Source organism: Ambystoma mexicanum, chromosome 2q (genome assembly GCF_040938575.1).
Source record: "Ambystoma mexicanum isolate Mex_15411 chromosome 2q, UKY_AmexF1_1, whole genome shotgun sequence".
Lineage (NCBI taxonomy): Eukaryota > Metazoa > Chordata > Amphibia > Caudata > Ambystomatidae > Ambystoma > Ambystoma mexicanum.
In genome coordinates, this window is record NC_090924.1 from 1,150,540,224 (window position 1) to 1,150,567,510 (window position 27,287).

The 27,287-nt window shown below is 45.0% G+C and overlaps 1 protein-coding gene across 1 annotated transcript in view; it reads right to left on the minus strand.

The window, feature by feature from the left end:
• Positions 1-27,287, minus strand: part of LOC138569069 (tachykinin-like peptide) — a 265,883-nt gene that overhangs the window by 28,197 nt on the left and 210,399 nt on the right. The window contains exon 4 of the mRNA XM_069646754.1: positions 24,750-24,803. Within this exon, the coding sequence (XP_069502855.1) occupies positions 24,750-24,803 (54 nt within the window). The remainder of the gene's footprint in view (positions 1-24,749; positions 24,804-27,287) is intronic.

Below are 27,287 nucleotides of genomic sequence, written 5' to 3' on the forward strand. Positions count from 1 at the left end.
TTGCCACAGGCACCTGGGTGGTGAGCCTAGTAAAGTAGACAGTATCAACTTTGGCGGAATAGTGACAGACCGTATTGTTTCGGGACTACCACGATTTGCCCACAAAACTATTTGTGAATGTACCTGAATATTGCCTAACTCTATTTCAGGAGACTGCTGCTAAGTGCCTTTGATCCTGAAATTCACTTTATTTAAGATAAGGAGCCCTTAGCGTCATCCAGCTTGAGCTGCCACTGAACCTCTGTGGGTTTTTGACCAACAATATAATCTGATTCACTTCAATAAGAAGTTGTCTGAGACACACCCATGTGGGTCTCTGATCAACAGTAAAATTTGACCCACTCTAATAAGACATTGCCTGAGGTGCATTGAGTGGGAAGTGGACCGAGATATACAGCCCATCACCAGCAAATTGCCAATGTCCCCGGTAAAGGGTTTGGCACAGACCAAATACAACCTGCGCAAAACCAGAAAACAATCCAGCAAGGCGAGCGCTGATTCCGCTCCCCCGGTGACCATCACGAGATCAAAAAGGAAACTTAAAAATCCCATCCCCATGGACCAAGCCATGATCACAGGTTTCTTCCCCCGAACCCTTTGATCCCTCCAGTGGAAATTACGACTACCAGTATTGAAGAGATTGCCGCTTCAGGACCCTGTGCCATCGGAGTAATGCGCTTGACCAAATACGAGGACATTGACAATAATTCACTATTGGATCTATGTTATCCAAAAAGGAATGTTGTCACAAATTCAGAAAATTGCATCCTGCCTCAGGCTGAGAATTATTCAGGTGGAGGGACGGAACTACCGAATCCGTCGGGTAGCTTCGGTCGCCTATTTGCTTCACCCAACCTAGTCTTGACCTCAATGGAAGACGGACCAGAGAAAGAACCAGAGGAATCGAACTGCCCGGCACCTATGGCAAACGAGATCGCGGAGCTAAAGTCTTCAGTGGCATCTATACAATTTGCCCTCAAAATCCTGCTGCAAATGTCAGGTAGAATTCTGGCCAATACCATCACACGCACGCAGACACAGGCTCAGCCGGAAAACAAACGTGAAGACGCCGACGTTAATCTGTCTGAAGTCATCCAAATCGCAGGAGACAATAATGAACAACAAACCAATGAGAACTCTCCGGATCTTGAACAAAGCCCTTTGGTGTACCTCTCCTGGAAACAGCTCCAACTGGCAAAGAAAGCACTAAAGAACACTAAATCTAGCACGCAGCCAGCATCGGAGCCAGATGTGTCATCCCCCATAATGCAGTCCAAAAAAGCCAGGAAGAGAGCGGCCAAAGCCAGGAAAAAGATCACTCCAGCCAAGGGCCATTTAACTAGCTGGCTACTCAAGGAGCAAGTGAAGTTGGCTGACTTGGTTGAAGATGACGAATTGCTAGACATCCCAGAGCACAGTGAAGAAGAAAGTGCGCCTTATACGCCTGCCAGGGGGCGTGGCCTGATGTCCGAGGAGTGAGGACGTAGGCTCCCCGAGCTCCGGCTAACCCACGGCAGTCAGATCCTCTGCTGGGTGCCTCGGCCCACAGACACCACAGACACAGGGACCCACCAACGATCGAGGCGAAGAACCCTGCTTTCCGCCTTACTCCGACGAAAATCGGAGCCCGGGAAGCCTCTGCCGCGACTCGGCCCGGCTCCCCCTCCTCCCCGTGCGAGGCGCACAAGATGGCGGCCGCCTCACGCTGACGGACCCGCCGCGCACATCAGGGCCGGGGACCAGCGAACACAGACCCAGGCGGACCCGGGCTGCTCACCAGTGCCCCCCTGCTGATGTCCCTCCCTGGGGGCACGGGGCGAACCCACGGCCCGACAACCAGAGCCCGCTAAAACCCCACCAAGGATCGGTGGTGCCCCCTCCCCCCACGGCCCGAGTGTCGAGGGCCAACACCACGCAGGATCACTGTGCGACGGGGGCGCGCGGAGGCGCCGGGAACCGGTGGCGCCTGAGGCCCATTTCAGAGGAGCTGCACGACGGGGAGCAGCGCCGACCCGCGCTGGAGGAGCCGCGCCCCGCCGGCCCGTCTGGTGAGTGTTCCCACCGATCATCGAGCCCGGTGTGCCCGCTGGAGGGGGGCGGCACTCCGTTCAGGGGAGGTGCGCTGACGGGTCCCGCCGGGGCCGCTGGCCCCACCACCCGACGGACGCCCCAACATCAGGGGGCTGCTGCCCGGCTCCCCAACCCACAGCAACATAATTCCAGATTCCCGGACGGCCACCTCGACATAGGGGGCCCGGACACCTGCTCCCCGAAGCGGATCCTGCCTCACCGATGGGGGCTGGGTCATCACCCAACCACCAGGCCCCACGACCCTACAGCATCAGAACATTGTAGCCCATCCGCTCACGGAAAATCCCCCCCTGGGACCGGCGACCCAGCCTCCCTCACCTACCAAGTGAGACTACGGCCACTTCACAGTGGACGAATTAATCAACCGAACTCTGTTGATTAGCGCTGGGGAGGCCTCCCCCACCGCTCCACCCGCATACCATACCACTTAAACGGTGCCATCTCATGAGCCCCCTCAGAGGCCCTCTCACACCATAGACCACCCCATGGTCCCTAGAGACACTGCCATTCCCTGAGGTCCAGAACATCAAGGTGAGCGGCGGAACCATACAGTTGTACACTGGGCTGAGACAGCCTCTGAGAGCCCACACAGGATATTTCCCTCAAGGGGAACTACAGATACGCTGCATCACTTGCTGAGACCAAGCTAAAGAGAGATGGCCGCTGCCAGGAACAAAGCCAAGAACGCTACCCTAGACCCCTTCATGACGCCCAAGCCTCACCCCACTGCCCAATCCACCCCGAAGAACCCAACAAATCACGATGGCCCAGAAGAGGAGGCCAGGCATAACCAACTGCTCGAGGCGATCGCAGCCCTGAGAACATTCATCGACACGAAAACAGGAGAGGTTAAGGCTGACATCCAACTCATAAGGCAAGACGCCCGCAACTTAACGGAGCGCGTAACCATCATTGAATCTTCCCAGAAAGACATTTCAGACGGGACATCTTCGCTACAGAAAGAGGTTGCAGACTTAAAACGCAAAGTGAGCTTCCTGGAGGCGAGGTCCGAGGAAGCAGAAGGGCGGGCCAGACGAAATAATATCAGGATCCTGGGCATACCGGAGGGGACAGAGAACATGGACCCGACAGCCTACGTAGAATCCCTAATACAGCAGGAAATAGGGGCATCGAACCTCTCACAGGGTTTTGCCATAGAGAGAGCCCACAGATCACTTCAGAAGAGGCCTCCTCCCGGATCCTATCCCCGCCCCATCATCGCTAAGGTTCTCAACTTCCGTGATCGTGAGGTGATTTTGAAATTTTCAAGAGACGGAGGAGAAATAGAGCGGGGCAATTCAAAGATCACCATATATCCTGACTATACCCAATCGGTACAGAGAGCAAGGAATTCCTTTGTTCCGATCAAGGCCAGGCTGAGGAAGCTAAACCTAAAATACATGCTCCTATACCCCTCACGACTAAAAGTAATCCACAAAGGGCGTGCAATATTTTTAGAATCACCAGAGGCAGCCACCATGTGGATGGAACACAACAACCTGGCTGAGGTTCCCACAGAATCCACACCTGAGAAACACAAAGAAAGCAACCAGGGTTGATCGCTTACTACCACGGCCGGGGCACCCAAGCCCCTTGCATCGCACCCTAAACCAGAACGAAGCCACACTACCACTGAAGCAAAACTACCAAGTGAGAATGCTGAACGACTGCAGGGCTTGCCCGACCTCTCACCCATGGACACAGACCGCGCACCCACTGATGACCAGTGCAGGCCAGTTGCCTGCACGCACCCACTCGCGCCAGAGACCCGGATTAGGTCAGACAGCGCGAGAGCCCCCGAGCACTGCACTTCGGTGACAGAAGCTGGGCGCGTCAGTTACAGTTACTTTTTTCAAGTTGTTATCGTCTCGACTGTCCTACCTCAGATGAACAATGACTGGCCTGGTCTGGACCCAGAACCAGGGGCTAGTCCTACCCAACCCACACAAGCGAAGCAACATGCATCTCACGATGCAACACATTCGACAAAGGAGGAAGGGGAGGCGCTCTCCACAATGAAGAATCCACTCACGCAATGGCAGCAAAATTCAAGTTAATCACATGGAATGTTAGAGGGATGGGAACATACATACGGAGAAACCGAATATATTCATACCTGAAGAGGAAAAGAATATCACTGGCTCTTCTTCAAGAAACGCACCTAACCAAAGAGGCCACAGACAAGATGGTGAACTACTGGGGGGGCCAGGGCAACGGCTCATCCTTCTCAAAATATGCAAGAGGAGTCTACACGTGGGTGAGTCCGGAAATACTGTTTCAACAAATGGGGGTTGAACTGGACAAAGAAGGAAGGTATGTAATAGTCTGGGGCATGCTCGAGAACTCCCCTCTATGCATAGTAAACTCGTACTTTCCTCATCACAGCATACCCTCTCACATCAAGGAACTATGCGCCAGATTGCTGCACTACAGAGAATACACGTTCATATGGGGGGGGGACTTCAACTCCGTTATGAATGTTGAACTGGACAGATCAGTGACCCCACGCATACCCAACAGCCCTTCCCCAGGGCCCCTCTCCAAGATGGTGGAAGACCTACACTTAACAGATATTTGGAGGGACCTCCACCCCTACGACAGATCATATTCATTCTATTCGGCTCCCCATAACCTCCACACCAGGCTAGACTATTTCTTCATCGCCTATGAGCTAACCCCACAAGTAGAATTGGTAGAATACATGGGCAGATCAATATCGGACCACTCCCCTCTACTGTTACAGCTCTGCTTCAAGGGCCCTCGCCCACCCATCCCGATGTGGCGCATGCCAGTAGATGCCCTGACCGACCCAGCGTTCAAGGACACTTTAGGAGAAAAGCTAGAAGAATACTTACTGATAAACAAGGGCTCAGTCGAGAAGTGGAGCACACTCTGGGAGGCGATGAAAGTGGTGACAAGGGGAGAGATAATCGCCGAAGCTGGCGGGATCAGGAGACAACTACGCAGGGAACTAGAGGCAGTGGAGGAAAAAATCAAACAACTCGAAAGGGATGGTCCACTGACTACCGAAAAGGAATCGGAATTGAAACCGATCAGGGAAGACTGCAGGGCGGCATGGGAGAGACTGCAGGGCGGCATCCCCCCACCTTTCTTCAAGAAGCTAGAATCCATGATGAGAGACTTTCTTTGGGGACGAGCCAGGCACAGACTCACTCTAAACGTCCTCACACTCGCATACGCCGAAGGCGGTATCCAACTCCCCGATTTCCAAAGGTACTTCTTGGCGGCTCAATCGACACACCTAGCAAAATGGCTATCGGATGAACCCACAGCAGAGCTAAATCTGATATCCCAATTCTCCTCACCGCTACACCCCAAAGAGCTAATTTGGAACACTCGAGCAGGGCCATCCAACCCACCCATGATACTGGAGGTGGGGAGACAGGTATGGAGCAGGGTGAGGTCCATAGTCGGACTACAACACTCATACACACCCGACATTCCCATGCTGGCCGACACCTGTAAAACCTCCAGTGACCTAGCAACGATGAGGAGCTGGGAGAGTTACGGCCTTTACACATGGGGGGACATGTTCTACGAGGGACTTTTCAGGGACTTCGATTCACTCCAAGAAAGGGATGGACTTCCACCAGGCCAATTCCTCTGGTACCAAAGAGTGAAACATGCAGCCAAAGAGAACTGGGCCGAATAACCCGAGGAGCCAGAGACACATCCCCTCCTGAGGGAAATATACGAACTCAGCGACGGATGGAGACCGACATCCAGGTTGTACACCCAAATAAACAACAGATCCAACCCAAAGAGCACGAGGCTGAAAGAAAAATGGGAGACAGACCTGGGAACCGAAATCAAGGAGACCGAGTGGTCAAGAGCCCTGATATACCCAAAGGAGGTATCTAGGAATGCCAGGTTTAGGCTGATCCAGCTGAACACACTCTACAGAACATATATGACCCCGCACAGGATATCCACGTTCAACAACACAGCCGACCCAAAATGTCCCTGGTGCTCCTCAGACCTGGCAGACATGATCCACATGTTCTGAACCTGCCCCAAATCTCAGAAACTATGGCAGGCCGCCGAACAAACCTGCAGGAACGCTGGCCTAGAGACATACGAATGGACACCCAAGGAGTGCCTACTGGGCACCTACCCAAGATTAACTAAAATCAAGCACCTAGCAAAGATTATGGATATGGCCTGCGTGCTAATCAAGAGGACAATTGCCATGGCCTGGAAATCCCCAGCAGGCCCCAGGTATGAGCCCTGGATCAAAGAGATGGAGAGGTGGACCACGGCTGAGACCAGAGCCTGGGAGGAGGGGAACAGACGGGGAGGCGACGACGTGAGCAACACGCTAGAGGCTTGGAGGGCACTCCTGAGAAACATGATCTTTTCAACAACCTATAAACCTCCCTGAGCCTGTCCCCCCCGAACCCCAGAAGACAACAGCCAGCAAAGAATGGCCCATCAAACCTAACCACCCAACTTTGTCCCCGTCCTGAGTGGACAAATACAGAGAACTAGCTCCAGACCCATGCCCCTAACCTAGAAACGAGGAATACAAGGCCTTAATACACGGTGGGACAGTCAACGTTGTTGTTTTGTTGGTTTGTTTATTTGTTGTTGCATTTTTATAAGACTAATTGGCACACAACATATGCATCAGACGATGTGACCCAAAGAAGTTGCTTAACAGATACTCTTTTCTTATGTATGTACATTTACAAATGCCAATAAAAACATTTAAAAATAAATATACGCCTGCCAAATCAGTAAAATCGTCAGATATAGGCGACAAATCGACAAGGACAACTTCAATATTGCTGGATGAGTGCAAAGAGCCATCCAACAATCGTGTGTGTCTTATAAAGAACCTATATCAGAGTGGCAAAAACAAATGGCTAGCACGATCTGAACTATTGGTGAGGTTCAATTCGGTCCCAGAACTTCGAGTCCTCACATCGGATGATTTCTTATTTGTCGAGCCACTCAAGGGTCCTAACCCGAATGTTTCTGCGCTACACTGCAAATTTGCATCCACAGCTAAGATCATCAGAAAATGCAAAGATGACCTGAGGCTAGTGGACATTGATATTGATGTCGATCTGGATGAGGCCGACCCTAATGCAGTACCAGAGGAGCCGTCATCTCCATCTAACCCCTTAGTATCTCCTACTGCTATGGAAGGGAAGCGAGTGGACATTGTGGAACTACAGCAAACTTTAAAACGGTTGCTGGACTCTTTTCCGGGTGTGGTAGCCAACAACTGAGAATTTAGTATCCTCACATGGAACTGCAGAGGCTTTTCCCACTTGCTGAGAACGGAGGGATCGGCCAAATCTTTGGCCAATCATAGCTGCTTCTGTCTGCAAGAAACCTGGGGGTATCTGGGGCATCAAGCTTTTGCAACCAGAGGTGTGACCAATTCACTGGCCTCTGGTCGGGTTAATTGTTATCAAGAAAATAACATTATTGCAGTCGAAGTGGAGCTGGGACATGAATGTATACCAGAAAGATTCCTCCTCATTAATGTACACAATCCACCTGGAGCAGCAAAAAGGGAATTAATCCAAGAAGCACTGCAGGAATTAATGACATCTTGGTCAACAAAATTTGGGAACTCAGCAGTGGTAGTGCTTGGTGACTTTAACTGTCACATCACAGGGGCGGAAATCTCTTCTTCGAACCCTAAGCTGAAAAACAAATGTACAATGATACATAATAAACAGGACGCCAAGGAGATGGGTTGGTTATGGCTGTTTGATGGTTGGGAACTCGAAATGATCAATGGCCGTACCCCCGGAGACATTCCAGGTAAACAGACATGGACAAATGGCACAGCAGTTAGTACTTTGGATTACATTTTTCTATGTCCCAAAATGTTACAACTAGTTGTTGATATGGCAGTGACATTGAACAACTGGAGTGACCATGCCTTCCTTCGATGCACTTTCAACATTGTGTGGGACAGCTGTGCGCAGAGCAACATGGGTACAATTAAGGTAAATCAGGCAGGGAATATATTAAGTTGGTCAGACAATAACATCAGCCGGGCCACTTAAGCCTTACTTGATGAGGATACCTGTAGCCTGCCTGATTTCTATGCCATGTCCATTAACTCTATTGAGGAGTGGATGGCGGCCTTTTCTATTAAACATGCCACATCTACCAGAAGACCTATGACAAGAGTGAAAGGAAATGTGTAGCCATTTAACAGAGAGATTTGAGATGCCAAGAGGGGTCTAAGAGCTAATCTTCACAAAATGAAGGTACAGAACTTACCCATCTCACAATACGATGCATTAGCAAGGAAAATAAAAAATAGCTATAGGACCATCATTAAGAACATCAAAAGGGTGGTAAGTTATCAGCAATTAGTCCAAACTATCTGCTATAAAAATTTGCGAAGCATTTGGTCACTTCTAAATGACTCTAGAGGCAAAAGTAAAAGCTTGTTTGACAATCCAATAAATAGAGCTGAATGGGAAAAATATTTGGAAGATCGCAATTCTGCATTAGAACCAGACGAGATTAACTCTAACAGCGAAGCGCTGACATATCGCCCTTTTGATGTTTCATCAGGAGCTATACTGGCCAAAATCAAAGACCTAAAATCCTCAAGAGCACCTGGCCCTAATGGATTGGCCAATGCTGTCATTAAGAACTATCCTGAATTTTGGGCCAATCTATTAGCCATCCTGTTCGATAAGATCTTAGAACATGGAATAATCCCCCACTCCTGGAAATCTGCAATACTCGTCCCTATTTTCAAAAAGGGAAATAGATTAGATCCTAATAACTATAGGTGATTATCTACGTTAGATGCAGCAGGAAAATTATTTGCATCCTTGCTATTGAATGAAATGCAGAAATGGGTGGATAACGCCAACATTCGGTGTAAATTTCAGTGTGTATTTAGGCGAGAATATTCCACGACACACAATCTCGCTGTGATGGACATCTTATGCACTAGAGCGCTCACCAAGGAGCAGCCTCCACTCTACGCATTGTATATAGATTTCAAGGCGGCATTCGACTCCATCCCTAGAGACAGGCTGTGGCTCAAATTAGAAACCATTGGGTGCCCAAAGGGATTACTATACTACCTAAGACTCCTCCATTATAACACTACGGTCAGGCTCAAATTAGATCAGGAAGGGCATTTGACTAATATGGTTTACCAAAATAGGGGAGTCAAACAAGGGTGTGTCACTGCACCATTAGTCTATAACCTATATGTGCACGACATACCAGTTGTAATCGAGGCTGCTAACAACTGCCCCCCTAAAATTGGAGATTCTCATTGCGCTGTGTTAGCCTATGCATATGACTTGGTACTGCTGGATAACACCATACACGGATTCAGAAGATCTGCTATAGCACTATGGGAGTATGCCAATAACAACAGCTGACGATTAACCTTGACAAAACCAACATCATCAATTATACGCATAAAAGAGTCAGTCGGGTCAACCTCATGGTGGGCATCACAAGCATAGCATACACACCATGCTATCGATACCTGGAGATCGAATTCGAACCACTTGGTGACTATAACGCATGCAGACAAACGTGTATAACCAAAGCCTTTCAATTGTCTGCCCTTATGGCTAGTTTCTCCTACAGACAGGGGGGATTCACAATGTGGGCTACACAGCACTTATACATCCAAGTGTTCTCTCCAATGATCACCTTCGGCTTAGAGGCACTATGGACATCGGACCTGGCCTGGCTCCAGGTTATCGAAGGAAAATGTTGGCGTCAGATCCTGGGGTTACAACCTGGAGTCCCAATGGCCCTTATACGGCTTGAACTCGGTCCCCTCTCTTTAAAAGCTACTGTCCTAAAAAAGAGAGCAGACTTTTTTCCTGAGGACGACTGGTGGCTCCACCAACCCACTATTGATAACTATCCGACAGGAACTTGGTAAAAGCTGCACCACTAGCTCACTGTACGAACCCATGATCAAATTTCTAACAGAGATAGGATGGAACCTCAGGGGAACTAACTATTCGAAAGCAGTGCAAAATGCGCTCCATAAGCGGGTAGCCTTATGGGACTGGCTAGAAAACTATGCCCATTTGAGCAAGCTAAAGAGATACCAGTTTGTCCATCACAGACACTATGATTTCATGAAGCCCCAGGCATACCTAAATCTAAGCCCAGCAACTCGACTCAGGCGATTCATCATCTTGCTAAGACTGGAGCAACTCCCCACTAGGATGAACTTGGGATGTAGAGCAAACATACAGATAGAAGATCAAATTTGTCGACTCTGCAAACAAGCAGAAACTCCTGAGACTGCGAGACATTTATTAACTAATTGCCATGTCATGACCAAATCCACCCAGGCAATGTTAGTCAAATATGTTCATAATTTAGGAACTATTGGCGATCGATCTTTTTGGCAATATTGCATAAACTCTGGGAACATGAGCCTATTAGTGGCTTTATACAACATATGGACAAGGATTGAATCTAAATTGGGCCCTCTGCTATAAAGTGTGATCAAAAATAACCATACTAATTGTGACTGAGGTTATCCTGAATTGAGTATCAGCATAACTTTTCATAGGCAATATTCATTTCTTCTTTTTAACATTTCCTGTGGTTGATACAGGAAGGTATTTTATCTTGACAACTGTGTAATCATGTGAAGATGTATATATATCGATATCGTGTATTCTATTTTTATTCTGTTTTATTCATTGTGTGTGTTTGTTTTCGTAAAGTTTAATTTACTTAAACTAAATCACATTAAATAAATTAATTTATTAAAGAGTAGAGCGACTCAAACACAGGTGCAGAGCAGAAACTGGTTAGGATATCTAAATGGATTGAATTGATCACTTAAAAGAAATACTGAAGCACAAATGCCCCCACAGGCCCCCCATATTTATTATCACCCTAACCCAACCCCCGCATATATATGCTGTGAGAAGCAGCATTTAAATTCAGTATTTTAGGCCTTGGTATCTTCAGCCATGCAGTAATGGGGTGATACCCATCTAAGTCACTCCTACAGTAATTTGGCAGCTAACTTCATGCACCATGACACAGCCCAATCCACTTTCTATTGTCTGCCATGCAATGGGTACAAAGTATTGTCCTCATCTGAGCAGGTGAGTTGGCCATGAGTAGATGGCACTCCATAGTCATCCACACATAACTGAATGTTCATTTTTATAAATGGCAATTATTCAACAATCAGACTGCTAGGCTTCTCCTATGATTAAAGACCCAGCCACACTAAAACTCACTCAGACTTCACATTTGCAGGTGGGGGAGGAACAGCACAGCTCAACTACTCACCCAAGTGCCACTAGCAGAGTGAACACTTGCTGTATTAATACTGCACTGGGTCATTATCCCTCCCCATGGGTCTGCGGCCAGTAGATAGGCATCACATATCTGAAGGCTAGATCACTGTTCCTGTGAATGACCCATTTATATTCAAGATCTCTGAGCTACTGTGGATGGCGCACCACTGGATCTCTTCCCTTGCGATGGTTGATGCATTTCCTGCTGGCTGCATTATTTGTCCAGTTGATTTTACAAGCACTGCAGCAAAGAATTGTTCCTCATTTGTACAGTGTCTCCTCCTTGCAATATTTGATGGAAGTTTTCTTCCCCCCGACACGATACATTGGCACGCCGATTTAAAGGGGCCATTTGTATCTTACAATGTGAATCCATGAAGGAAACTAACAGGTTCTCAATGATACATTTGAATCCATCTACTCATGGATCACCATTCAAGTTGGAATGTTGGTCTCTTACCATCTGTGCCACATCTGCATCATGTTCCAAGGTACAGGTTTTTGGCATGTAGGACAGGTTTAATTCAAGGTAACAAACCAGAGGGAGAACCTCACTGAGGGATGCAACGAGATTTACATACCTTTATTAGCATGTGTATGGCTACTACTGGAGCCATGTCCCAGCCATTAAGTACTAACTGTGGGAACTGACAGGGCTAGGTCCTTGCACTTATGCGTTTAAACCTGTATCAGGCCGACTTGGGAACCTCTCTAAATTGTTCAAAATTGTATCCACCTAAATTGGGTAAATTTCCCTCCGACACTTGGTTTACGCAGATGACGTTGTTGTGTTAGACGAAAACCTTCAAGCCCTACAAAACACTCTCGTCACATCTATGCATACATACATGCTCAATAATGAATTAAAAATCAAGTCTTCAAAAAATAAAATTCTTAATTTCTCGATGGGGAATGAAAACACAAAATTCAAATGGCACATTAATGGCGAAGAAATTCAAGTTATAGATAGTTGGAAGTATCCTACGGGTCGCTATCCAACTAAACAAATGCCACAAACTTCTCTTTAAAAACCTCCAATATGAATCGTAAATTTTTGCCTTATAGATGAGGAACATTAATGCTAAATACAGGACATTTTTGAATGGCAGAAACTAGAAGTGTACCTATGGAAAAGAGTCTTAAACATGCCTAAAAGAGTTCCTATCCAATCCTTATATTTTGAGCCAGACCTAAAATCTCCCCAGACCCACATAGACTGGAAGGTTTTGACCTTTTTATTAATTTTGTTTATTATTGTGATTAAGCCAACATTTTGACTTTTAACATAGTTTACAAACATATGTTAACTCAAAAACCATAATAGATTCACAAGGATTTAAAGAAAAGAAAAAGGAAACATTCTTCCACTTTAAAAGTTACTTACAAATATACATTTCACTTTACAACGTGACGTTTTAATATAAAGTCTCCAATCCAGCTTTCTCCATACTCTGTGAGTTCAATGATTAACCTGCTTGCACTGTGTTTGACAGCTGGAGGAACAAAGTTACATCTATATTAATTAAAACTAGATCTAATTGAACAAGGCTCGGTGGAAGCTCCATCCAGAGTTCAGGAAATGCTGACCCAGAAATGATTGGATCAACTCTAGAACTAGAAACTTGAATATCAAATGTTTCTGATTCACCTCTGTGAGAGAGAAACAATTAGGTAACAATTAGGTAACATACCAGTGTATTTATGAAAATCCCTAATAGGCGATGCAGATATAACTTCTTAAGATTAAGAATTAACCTCCATCCTACACGAGAAATAATCATTAGCACCCTGGTGGCGGAGCCAGCCAATCAGGCGGTTAGGAATGCAGGCATGAACCGCTGGTGAAAGCCTGTGTACCATTCCACCTGATAGCTGGATCCCCCACCAGCATATTCCCTCCAACCTCCGTCCCTTTATTATTATTTTTTAATTCCCCTCCCCCCACTTACATTATTTTGGCTGCAGCAGCACTCGCCGCTGCAGTTGCACCTTCCCTTCTTCTCTTCAAGAGGGCCATTTTGGAAAGGGAAGAGGGGCTCTGCACAGAGCCCTGCATTCCCTTTCCATGGCAGCCATCTTCAGACAGTGAGGCATCCCATTCAATGACTGAAAATACTTTTTTTAGAACCCTGGGTTACCGCTTTGGTAGCCTGGGGTGTAAATGGCCTTAAGTCCCTGGTCCAAGTGCTGGAACGGGGTAATGGCCTGGATACCTCATTAATGGCCCTCGCTCTGCTTGGTTCATTAACTTGGGCTCCGGGCCGTTACCCTCCTTTCCAGCCCATGGAATGGGGGCTTAACGCCACAGTGTAAGATCCACACTTCTAACTCAAGATAAACTCTGTCGATACTGTGGTGATATTACACAGATTGAAAACAGAGCACATCTAACCATGAATTGTCTGTCCCTTCAATCCAAATGCTTAGTTCATTTTGAGAAATTTGGCGAGTGGTTATGAGTTGACTTGGGGAAAATATTATTAGTGGGGAATCTTTGACTATGTGCATTGCTGTAATGAAATTTATCACAGATATTTTAGATTTTGAAGAAGCTTTTTTAAAGAGATGTACATTTGGGATAATTTAACATTTTGTTAAAAAAAAACAAGAAACATACTTCTTTTATTTCTATTTCTTTTCTCTCATTCTCTACTTTTGACTTTTCGTCTTTGTATGTATTGTAGACATTGTGAAAGGTTTAATTAAACCGAAACACTAATAGAAAAAAAGAAAGTAGTGACTTGGCCACCATTAACATGTCTTACTACAGTGGCACATCCTGAAAGTGCTTTACAGTGGTAGTGCTGGCAGATATTGTGAGCACAGTCATCATGAATGCATGCTTTCCAGTGCTGGCATATATTGTTGCCTCTCGCATTGTGTGGGCACAACAAGGCTAGCAAATGTTGTGGGCACATGATGTGGAAAATTATCCTGGGCACTGTTGTTGTCCTGGCACTTTTTGGATCTTTTCATGTTTAGCTCAACAAAAAACAGTTGTAAATTGTGATCATTCTTTAACAAAAAAACATGATTTGTTCGTGCTCCCTTGCTGTGCATATTTGCTCATACTGTTTAATGGGAAATATATACCCTCCCTGTGTGAACAAAAATACATCACTAGGCACCACTGGTCATAGATGCTGCAGGTACAGGACCTGGCCGTAGACCATATTCTTTGGGAACACCGACATTGAGCTATTTACACCAGTCACGTACTTAGTGTATGGCAGTAGTCACAGTGCATGGCACCAGTCCATAGCCTGTAGCTACTCTGGGTGCGGTTATTGTGCGGAGGAAGGTGGCAGTGTACCCTCAGTACAGTAGTACATTCAATTCATGAAACATACAGCATGCTCAATTGTGCCATTTGTGGTCCCATCTTTGATGCCACACGTGGGAGTCGTGTGAGTAATGCTTATGTTGCTTAAAATAACCAGAACATTTCAGTGCATTTTAGTATTTGTAATGTAACTGTAACTTTCCTTAAAAAAAAAGCTTTTCCGGCGAATTTTAAATTTCATTTATGTTAACTAAAATACATCTTTTCAACCTATGATAATTTCACAACACATGCCATATCCAGTCTTGATTCCTTTGAGCTACGCAGCTACTTCACAGCCATCATCACCGTTTTATAAAGAAATACAAAAATAGTTTATAAAATTCCATTTCAGAACTGAATGAAATGCGTCAGTTTCACACTTATGAAATGCTGGCCTTTTAATGTGTATGTTTTATCATGGAGTCAGAGATATTTTTCTGTGGCAATATGCCTGCATGCATGTATCCACAGCACTTATAAACATTGCGTGAGCTGACACTTATTGCACGAAGGTCAGTGCCAGCATTGAGGTCTGGGGCAATATTGCAATGGGAATTAAATAGTCCCCCTATGCTCAGTGGAAGGTTCAAGACGCACTGAATGGGCATTAAAGGAATCTAGTTCTGCTACCCCAAAAGGAACAGTTGTGTGAATACAGATTGGCAGCATTGTTTTAAATCTGTATCTTTCACCTGGCACAAGCACTTTTTTCGATATATACTATATTCGATAAATACTATACAAGTGCCTTAAAGCTGGTGCTATGTACCATATGATCTCTTCCGACGTGGGCACAACTTGTTTTGCCATCTCTGTGTAACTTCACATATCACAAAGGGTTACAGTTGTTTGCATAATCCTCTCTGAAATATGCTTTGTGCGGCACTCACCTTGCACCTCTACATTCGTCTTTGCATCTCTTATCCCCATCAGAGGGTTGCACTTGTAAACGAGTGAATGACCCTTATGTATATTCTTGCTCCCATTACGGAAGCTGGCTAATGAGCAAAGGTGTCTACGTGGAAACCACAAAAGGCCCATCTCCTAACTTCCCCCACCAAGGGCAGAGCTGGGCCTCTCATTCCTGTAAGGCACACCCTGGAAGCAATGACAACATGCTGTCAGTGATGCCAGAGCTGCCCAGACAGCTTCAAGGTGATCGCTACTCCTGGACCTGCATGGACTTGTGTATGAGACTATGGAAAATAGGAGGTTTGCACTGCTTGATTACCAGTTCGATTCGAGCACCAAGCAATGCTTATTACTACGCTGTTTGTTGGAGGAGAGTTGGAGGTGTAAGCAGTCTGTGCAGTCTGCTTTCTCTTTTTTCAGTGCCTTTTACTGTGAGACGAGCTGGACATATAAAACATCACTGGACAGCAGATCGGAGCAGAGTTGGAGGAGAGTTGGAGGTGTAAGCAGTCTGTGCAGTCCGTTCACACCTGCCGCCCAGCCACTATGTTATTAAGGTAACCTCTCCACGATTACGCTGCGTGGGAACTTGGAAACATTGTTACTAACGGCTCAACGGAAGCTAGCAGTCTAGCTCTCTTGATCCCTTGCTGGTGGCCTGCGGTTGGAAACCTCTCCGATACGACTAGCAAGGGGCGGGGAACCCTTCTCTCTCGCTATTGAAGGACCAGCCTATTCAGGGCCATTTCTCAGGTGCTTTTGTAGATACTTTGTTTCCTCCAAACTACGGTGGTTATGTTGTCCGGCGATTGAGAACCCGGGGCTTTGGAGCAGAATCAAACTACTCGACTTCTTACAACATAGGCAACCCTGAACTGACACTTTGGGTGATTAAGCAGTGCTCAGGTCTGTTTACTGTGTGACGGGCGGCGAATGCGGCCTACGGGCCTTGGAGCGGCTTCAGAACTATCCTGCTTGTCCGCTACTGAAACTTTTCTTTCGAACGAGGACTCTTCACGCTGAGCAGTAGTGTGACTGGATTTGGTGCTTTGGAGTCTTACTGTCATTTGATTCTGCTTCTGCCCCACCTTATTATATATACACCTGGAATTATCTGCCGGCGTGAGACAACGCTGCTCCTTGTGCAAGGGGGATGGAGCTGCTCGGGTTACGATCGGATGGTGACTGAAGGCCCTGAACCTTTGACCTGTTCTGGTCTTTGCTTACTAACTTTGCATAATTATGTACACCATTTCCAAGTTTGCTTAATCTTCCATTTTACTTTCCTGCCCTAGCTCTATATTGTGACGCAAGGTGGCTGCGGCCTAGGGCCTTTGAGCCTCATTGTTCTCTGTTTCTGAGAAAGCACCATCTTGTTATCTCAGGGCAGCCTGACCACGACTGGTGGCCCTGCAGAGAGGGGACTGCAGGCACTGTGCCTCTGAGCCAATATATTGTATGCCACAATCTTTGCTCCTGCTTGGATTCTCTATTCTTGGAGCACTGCTGGGTGGTGCTGCAGGCATTGTGCTATTGAGCTGCTGCAGCGCCAGCCTCTGCCTTGGAATTCTATCTCACTACTACACTTACTGGAAGTGTCTTTTGCATCTGTTTTGGGATAGGTGGTACCAAAAGGAATCACCCTAGCGCCTTGTGGCAGTGGGCGTTGGTAGGGTGTATGGTTAATTTCTCTACTCTGGAACTAGATTAAGTCCTAGTCTCGGTGGGGCTCGTTATCTTGGGGGTCTGTGCCTTCGTGGTTGTGCTTTCCTTGCTCTAAAGTTGCCACGCACCACTTCATTTCTTTATTCTTTCTTTCTTCTTTTTTGTGCTTCGCATATCTCCTGATTGGAAACATGCTGACCCTGAGGAGTGGCTTTGGCCAGAGTGGGGAATTCGATCTGAAGGAGACAGACTTAGGGCCTCATTACACGGTAGGCGGTAAGGGTTTACCGGTACCGGTATTTTACTGGTACCGGTAAACCCTTACCGCCTTACTACGAGGTCCCTTTGCGGGTTGGTACATTAACACCTGCTTTTAGCAGGCGATAAAAAACAAACCTGCAAAGGGACCGGGGTGCTAATTACAGTACCGCAATTTGCGGTACCGTAATTAGCGCCTTCCCCATTCCCATTATGCCCTATGGGGCAAAAATGGGAATCGGGAAGGGTAATGGAGGAAGGAGGAATTACCGCCTTCCCAACCTTGGAATAGGGCGGTAATTCCCTTTTCCTCCAAGGCGGTACCGGTAAATTACCGGCATGAACCATGGCGCTAATAGCGCCATGGTTTACCGCCTACCGTGTAATGAGGCCCTTAGTCTCTATCAAGATGTCCACCATGATCAGTAAGGAGGCGTCTGCCTCAGACTTACTGCCTAAGTTAACAGGTCACCCATGAGATATGGGGAACACACAGATCGACGGGGGAGTATGAGAGAAGATAGAGGTTTAACCTTTGGGGGAGGGTGAAGCGTTGGCTACTGGTATGTTTACTATGAATGGCAAGAGGGATCTGGCACGGGTTTACTGTCAACAACCGATGTTGACCCGCAAACATTTTAGAACACATATAACAATGGGGGTGTACTGGAAGTGACAGACACCGAATGCTTACAAGAATGCTTCTTGGCACCACCTACTCTAGTTACGATGAAGGTGGTATGATTTCAGGCATCAAAACCTCAGCAAGCATGTTAATCTAATAATATAACTGCATCTAGAGGCTTGACTCATTGTAAGAACCGATCGAAAAGCAGGGGTACCAAAAGTTTCCCTGGTGAAACGATGGCTTCATCCGCGGCCTCTACATTCGGGTATGCCAATGTTTTTGTTTTTGGTATATCCTATGAGGAACCCATGTTAAAATCTAGACCCCAGCGACTGTTTGAACTGGGGGGGGGGGTCCATGGAACATCACAGTCTTTGCCAAGGGGATGAAGAGAGGCAGACTCTCAAGCTAACTTCTTTGGAGCAGCACCAAGTGAGCCTCAGTTTGGAGGATTCCTTTCAGCATGCTGCTAATGCCACAAGGGAGTTGCTAAAGGACATCATCGATCTAGATTGGCCTCTATACTAGATGAGTCTTCCTCTGCAAGAGAATGTAGGTGTATGTCAGGGGCGAGTGTGTGTGATGGACAAAATATTGCCACATGTCGAGGTGGGTGGTCCAGGGGAGATCGGGCTAAACCTTTACACAGAAGAGTGTCTAATTTGGGGAGCCTAAAGGACAAAGGGACAGAAAGGATGGGGCATTCAACCTCCCCCAAGGGGGACCAGGAACAGTCTATTCCTCGCAATATGGTGCAGAAATCCCTGCCTAACACAACTGCACTGGTATCCCATGTACATCTGAGGTGAGAAAGGGGGGTTCCAGTTAGTTGCACGTTCAGATGGAGTCCAACATCGAGTCTGGAGTTCCAGCTGTTCTTTCTGTGACTGAGGAGTCCGTTACTAGGGAAGGTGTCAAGTCACAGACTGCCTCTAATTGTATAAAAGAGATTCATACGATGGGGGTATGTGAGATGGTTTCCCTCTTACTGTCAAATCTTTATGTCAGCTTGAATCTTGCCCTTAAGACACTCAGTGACATGCAGGAGAATCTAGGGGGTGTATTGGCTGGTCAACAATCAGCTTTCAATGAATTTTCGATATGTGTGGCATTCATGGCTGGCTTTGCTAAGGGGATGATTCCATCGAATGATCTCACAAAGCCCGACAAGGTAATGCAAGACAAATACAACAAAAGATAATTGAATTTGGATGCTAAGGTGTCATTGATTTTGGAACTGTTATCCTCAAGGCAGAATATCCCATTTAATACTCCTGAGGAGTCAAGTGTGGCTCTGGTACCCAACTCTAAGACTGCCTTTGTACACCTAAGAGGGGGTGGCAGTCCAGAACAGTCATATGAGAAGCAGGTTTCTGTTGCTATGGACAGTCACAGTCCCTCCATTGTGCCTACTATGTTGGGTAATACAAAGCTGGAATGGATGGCTTTTGCAGATGATTTCATCCTGTTTGACAGAACTCAGCGAGGCCTAAGAAGAAAAATGCATCTATTTTTAACCTACACTTTGGCTAATAATCTCCTGCCCCATGTATCTAAATCCAAGGTCTTGGTCTTTACGAGGGGAACCAAAGTAAAGACTAGATCTTGGGTGATGGGTCCTGAAAGAGTGGACCAGGTCAAGGTGGTCATGTATCTTGGGTAGTATCTTAGGTACTGTGGGATATATTGACCCACTCAACGACATTGACACACATCACCAAGCTGCATTTGCACAAGAAACAGCAACCTGGCTGCACTGGCCCCTGTGAGCATCTGAGGGAGCTGCCAAACCGAATTTAAAGAAAGAAATGCTTGCAGTTTTAACACATGTGGAAAAATTGGATTTGCTGACTGAAGAAAACAATTGGCCTGCTTAAAAATAAATTGTGAATGAACGCCTGCTTACTTACAATGTAAAGGGTTTATGTTAGTGGTGATAATACACACATAGGCTATCTTCTTTCATAGGTTTGTTTTAACTCAGGACCCAAAGTAAGAAATTAAAGAGTTTAAAAAACATGACCTGGATTTGCAAGCTCTCAGAAAAACCAGTCATTCCAGTTGCCAGCCATGAAACTTCCCAAGGAAGGGAGACACACTATAAACTTCCAGGACACGCAAGTGAAAATTGCCAGCTTGACAAACTTTGAATGGGCCAGGACAAAGAATGTTCACATGCTCGTCAGATATTCGTCTGTGCTTCAGGCTGGGACAATAGGAGTCCTGGGACAATAACCTGTCAAGTGTAAGGGGGCAATAAAACCTTCAATTAAAATGGAAAACCTCCACTTTGCCTTGAAGGAAATGACAGTTGGCAGCAGTTGAAGTTAAAGAAAAAAAAATGACCCAACAAAGGAACTTGCTTTTGGTGCCAAAAAAAAAAAACTTTAAAGACTTTTTATCTCTGCAGCAAGAATTTGTAAAAATGTAAAAAGTTAGCAGTTTCAAATCTAATTTCATGGGCTTTCTTTTAAAACTTGTTAGAACTCATTGCTGCATGGGGAGCAGATGTTACAAAATATGACAGATTCCAAAGAAAGTATTAATGTTGCAAACATAAAATTTTGTACATACATCCCTGGGGATAAATCGCATCTATGTATAAAATTGTGGAATTTTAGGCTGAATCTTTAATGTGTAAAATTACCAAAATATATTCGGAGGGTGAAACAAGGTTGCACAGACTTGAGGATTGGGCTGATCTGTGCTGCACATAACATGTAACCTGTGTGCAGAATTTGCCAATAGATTGCAAGTGTATAAATGTATGTTTTTGGCAAAATTGGATTTTAAGACAATTTGGAGTTTTAGGATATTGTAAAACTCACCTCAGAAACCTGACCTCATTCCCTTGGAAATCCAACCAGCTGAGAGTGAGGCGGAGACTAGCAACCTTGTCCAATCCCTTTGTTAGGGGTGTGTTTAGTGAAGCCTGCCCCAGTCATATACTTGGATGATGTCACTAGGTATTATACATAAGGGTCCCTGACAAGACTCTAGGACACACACTCTTCCTGATTTCCTGCGCTGCATTCCTGTACCTGACATCTTTCAGATCCAGACCCCAACAACAAGGCCAAGCATTGCTGATCCTACTCCAGGGCCACGGCAAAAACCAAGCAGTGCTTATCCCATTTCCAGGAAAGGCCTCAAATTCTGAAAACCACTAAAATTCCCAAATAACCAAAGGGAAAAGCTGTGGTGTTTTTGGGAAACATCCTGATCCCAATAACTGCATGCATCTGCTACCCTGATGACCTATATTATTCAGTGACCAGAATTGCCAGTCCAGAAGTGCTACCCGGTAACTAGTCCCTGCCCAGCTGATCCTGTCCCACTTTTTGTCCGGCTGGCCTTTGTTAGACCAGATCCGTGTGGTGACCAGAACGCTGACTGTCCAAAATCCTAAACTAAAGTGGACTGTGAGTATCAATAGGAACCAAAGAAAACAATAGTATACCTTGCCTTGTCTTTAGTTACCCTCTCTAGGTCATCCTATCCTTACCCTGATAACTTGTAATACCGCCAGAATCATTCTTGCCACCCTGCCATTGATTTCTAGTGCTAGCTCCAGCTTCTTTAATAATTTTACCTTGTGAAATCCTAAACCATAATCCTATTTTGAGTGATCGGACTGGTTCCGCCAGGGCGGGTGCTGGGGAGCTAGGTTTGAATTTGTGAAACAACCCTGGAGCTTACTGTGTCCCTCTTTGGTAGCCTAGCCTGAATACTCTAGTGTAGAGCAAAACTGTTCTTGTCAAAACTGATTTCCTTTCCTTTTCCGCGCCTTCATTTTCTCAAAGTGCACCTTTTTAGATCTGGCATAAATCTCTCAATTTACCAGCTGGAGACCTAATTTCACTTCCATATTGTACCTATGATTTATAGCTACACCCCAACACAATAACCTGTATGGGTAATTTCAGGCGGGAATTGCAAAGTTTGCTAAATTTCCAATGTGTCATTTGCTGCAATCTGTTTTAAACCTCCCACTCAATTTCAACTGTATGCTCTTGGTTATCCATTGCCTGCGATTGTTAGTACTTGTACATTGTTGCTATAGTGAGGAATAATATTTGTTTCAAGATTTTTACACACATTCATGAATTCATTCATCCATTTCCGAGTGTCGTTTTTAGCATTGCCAGGGTTTAAAATCAGTTTTTCTCTCTTGTTTGGGGAGGGAAGTTCGGATTTGAATTCTTGAGGGAACATTGCAGGGGGAAATTCTAACTTGAGTGCTATCTTTCCTTAACTCGAAAGTACTCCTATTTCCTGGTGTTTTTTATATCACCATATGTATCATTAATATCTTTGTGTATAGATCCATATTGTCAAATTACTGTGAATCCAAGCAGACGAACGAGGCCAAATGATAATATGTTATTGTATAGCACTTACGCTTAAGGTCTTTTTTATAGAACAAATATGCATACAATATCACCCAACCTGTGTTGGTACCCATTTCTTGACCTAAGAAGGATGAAAGTCTTTTTGGAAAAAAAAGAAAAATTGAAAAATCTAAATATTTTTTTTTTCACCTTTTTTTCCAAACTGGCCCAGGCGTGGCCAGAAAACGGCCCCCACTTCTCAGGGACGATTTCGGCCAGGCCACGGGCCGAAAGGCAGAGGGGCCAATCCAACTCTGACTACAGGAAAATACTTGATCCGCCCAATAACTCTCTATACGAGATTCTCTACTCAGCTATGTATGTGGAATCAGTCCCTTCTATCCAAGAGTTCAAATTGATGGTGCAATCTGTGCTGGTCTCTATTGGGATCACAGAGTCAGATCTTGTGACGCGACCAGGTGTGTCAAGATGATCTTATTTAGGGCAGATTGGGTCGCGACGGCGGCCAATATATTGCTTCCTATGCTACTTATGTTGAGTAGTCTCATGTTTTACCTGCGAGAGAATGCATTCCAATATACTTGCAATGGTTTCCTTGTGAAAGAATACGCATGACCTACATGCATTTCAGGCTTAACCAATTCCACACTAAAGAGAGGATTAGGCACTGGAAGGATTCCTCACTGCACCCTCAGTCTAATTCCATCTGTAGATTTTGTGGCACTAGCAACACTATTGAAACTTGGAGACACTTGGTCACCTCGTGACCCCACTTTGTTAACAACGGGTTACTGTGTTTCAAGGACACAATTTGTAACAACACGGATGTGTCCATGAATCTTCTCTGGTGTCGGTGCAGGTGGGGCACTAATGATTCTCTTATTTTAGCATTGAATGTTTTTTTTTAAAGTTTGTTACAAATGAATTGGATAAGGAAAATCAAACCAGTCAATGATTATATATTGTGGTATGCATTGGAAGTTCTATTCTTATGTTTTTATGTTTTAATAGTGATACGTGTTGTTTAAATGTGTTGTTTAAATTCCTTTTGTCTTTTTTTATCTTTTGTTACCTATGTTGTGTAAGGTTTTCTGTAAACCACAAATGCAACAATAAAAAGTAAAACACAAAAAATGACTCTGTCTGGTAACTGGCCTTCTCCATCCTATGCCTCTGGCAGGATTTTAAGACACCAATCTTTAATGGCCATCATACAAATCACTGAGCTCACCACTCAAACCTACTTCTGCCCCTACAGAACTCTACATCTGTTCTGCCCCCTCTTGCTTTATGAATCCCATAGGTACAAACAACTCATATGAAAGTATTCTACATATGTATCACTCGTTGCTCATTCAATCAGGGGATCACGTTTACATTGGTAGATACTTTTCAATGGAACATTCAGGCTGCTTTCTGCTTAGGACAGTGAAGCGTGTCCCACTTGTGAACTGGTGCGTGTGATTGTGCATAAGGCTAGTTTCACAGAGTGAGGACATTATATTATTGTGCACAACTTCCAGGTTACGTTAATTTAGACACACATAATGTTCCTCCTTATGCAATAAGTGAAAGAGAATAGCTCAAGATAACTGCAATATTCAACCAGCAATAAATAAGATCATGAGCTTTTAAGCCCACACTCACGGCCCATTTCAACCTCGGCCATTGTTGCTTCCTCTGTGAATCCTGCGGCTAAATGTCATCCCACTTTATAGCTAACAACACAGATGTGAAGATCACTTACTGATTGCAAAGGCCTCCACATTAGTACTGAAAGTGCACCAAGTGGCAGCAGTAGCTGTTTCCCCATCATTTACCCAGACCAAATTACAGATGATTCACAGCCATTAGAACCACCAGATTGGATAAAGAGGCCATTAATATAATACAGCCATGCTTATAAATGCGATCTGCAGTAAACATCTTCAAAGTTAATGACATTCTTATGTGGCATCCATGAGTGCCATGTAATGAGCTGCAGTTCGTAGACCACTTTAGAAGAAAAAAAATAAACGAAATAATTGAAATTTGAATTGCAATCGTTTGAAATCAAGGTCACTCTCTTGTTTACACAGAGAGAAGAGTCGTTTTTGCCACAGCCGACTTCGTGTGGGTGCAGACAAAAGAGGAATGCCATTAGGAATCATTATGAAATACAAGGCAAATATGTGTTAAGCTGTAGAGATGTGCGATGCATTGCAGATACATACCAGAGTCTGGAGACCGTTTTCCCATAAGAACAAAATATGTTTCTGATTTAGGTCCTGAAAAATAAAATAATGCATTTGTAATACAAATTTCTGGTCAGTGAAACATTTCACATTTATCTGGACACGTTTTCTTTAGAATGTCGTCGCCTATTAATGTTTTAAGAATGTGAGTATGACATATATGCATGTACATATCATTATAGCAATGAAACCCAAGCCCTAACGGATTGGGGCCCAAGCTACATAGCCAGCCAAATTGATAACTATTGCTATTGTTGAATAAAAAACCTGGGGTGAAGACAACAATCTATTTGGTGTAAATGAATGGGACATTCTCGCAGCGTCTCCTTCATTCAAACAAAATACTTACCAAAGATGGCCGCCATGGAGATGAGGGCGGGGCCCTGTGCGGCAAGTGGTAATTGTGGTGGGGAATGGTGGGAGAGGTAGGTGAACATGGCACGAGGTGGGGGAAATGGCAGTGTAGGTGTGAGCAGCCTCTAGGTTGCTCGAAAGTCAGGCATGGTTTGTGGTATTCAGCCCGCGACCCGAGCAACCTGATTTGCTCTGGCACCTTTTCAGTCTGCTAATTATATGTAGGGCCCATGCATTGCTGTTTTAAAATCCAACAAACCACACTGACTACTGTCTTTTCTTGCTTTACGTATATGCCACATACCTATAGATTGACTAATTTAGAATTAACCCACACAGCATTTTCACTGAGATTTTTGTAGTATTGAATTTATATCAGTTCATGCACATGTCTCTACATGTGTCATGTAACATCCTTTCTTTGTTTCCTTTATTTGGCTCAGGTGACTCGTTACTGATTTTTCCTTCTTTTTTGTGAAAGAACTTCAAGGGTGATTTTGTGAAAAAAGAATTGTACAGACCATCATATTTTTTAGACAGTAAAATATAATTCAGGTAAAAGAGTCCCAAGGTCCAATCTAAAAACAATCGCACACATTGATCAGAGCTTTTCAAAAGAGGGATTCTGATGCTGATATTACTTTTCAAAGGGAGAACTCGCTATAGTCATAGGACGGCAAAATTGAAGGACGAGCTACGACCACAAGCAAAAGGAATTGATGCTTTAAACATTTATGGGGCAACCAAGGATTCTCACTAGATAGAAAAAAGGAGCAAGATTATTACTTAGATAAATGTTCTTTCTCAAGTATTTTGCTTTCACAAAAGTTCTCAAAAATGGTACAAGCTGAAAGCACATTACATTCCCAGACTGACATGCCTGCTTCTACAACAATGGCCAGTTCTCTAATGCAGAATGCTTATCATGCAAGGTGTATTGAGATTTCAGAATTCAATTGGAACATTGTGAATTTAATTATTTAACAGTGGTTTGCAAAGTGCCTCGTGATATAGGCTACTAAAGAGAACCTCTAAATCGCTCTCTTTGTTGTGACACTGCAGTGCAATTGACTTTGTATATAACCTCACTTATTAGTATTATTGCTATTAATATTATTGGTACTATTATTTTTACAACATGTGTAAAGCACCAGATTCACCTCCTAGGTTGTCTCGTGGCACTGGGCCAAGTGGTATTGATAGAATGGGAAACAGTGGCACAATGTAGCCAGATCATTGAGGGCTCTGTGGAAGATCAACTGATCCCGAAGGAAACGAATTTGATGAGGTAGGTAGTTCAGGCAGTAGAGAAGAAGAGCTTGCACTATACTTCATATTATTTTATTTTTACATTTTTAAAACCCCTTCCAAGTTAGGTCGTCTCTTTGCGCAGAGACAGCTGCGAATGACAGAATGGGCAACTGTCAGCGTAGGATAGCAAAATCTTTACCACTCTGTTAAAGAAATTTAATTGGGGGGGTCATTCTAGAGGTGTGAGGCTGGAACATAGAAGATTAATCCTTCCAATGATGTACTGTTGAAATAGAAAATGTAGGAGGGGTGGTTAAAGGAGGGTGGATATTCCTGGGTGGAGAGCCGTGCTGAAGTTGGGTGGTGTCAGAAGGGGGAACAAGGAGATGGAATGGTTTCTGAAACATGATTAAAGATTTCAAGCTGCTGTATTTGACAGCAGGGAACTGGTGATGGGAGGAGAGGGCAGCCATAATCTATTTTTTTAGGTCGAGAAAGCAGCGGGTGGTGACTTTCTAGATGTGGTCCTGCCTGTGGTTGTGGAAGGCAAGGAGTACGAGGCAAGCACTGGTCCCATAGTCAAGTGTGGAGTAGATGACAAGGTTTATGATGGATTCCCTGTGCTGGAAAGAGATGAAGTAAGGAGGTGTCTTTAGGATGCAGAATGAAAGATTGATGACAGTGATATCTGGGGTTACAAATGATTGGTCCGTGCTAAAGAAGATGCTCACTGTTGAGTTTGAGTAATGCGTCTGTTATCCAGTCTTGGATAGCTCACACATAATGGGGTATTGATGTGGCTGTGGATCCAGGACACTTGTACAGTTTGAGGAGCATTTGGGTGTCATTGCTCTATGAGTAACAGGTGAGGCCATACGAGTGAATCATCAGGGATGACCGAGGATGAGCACA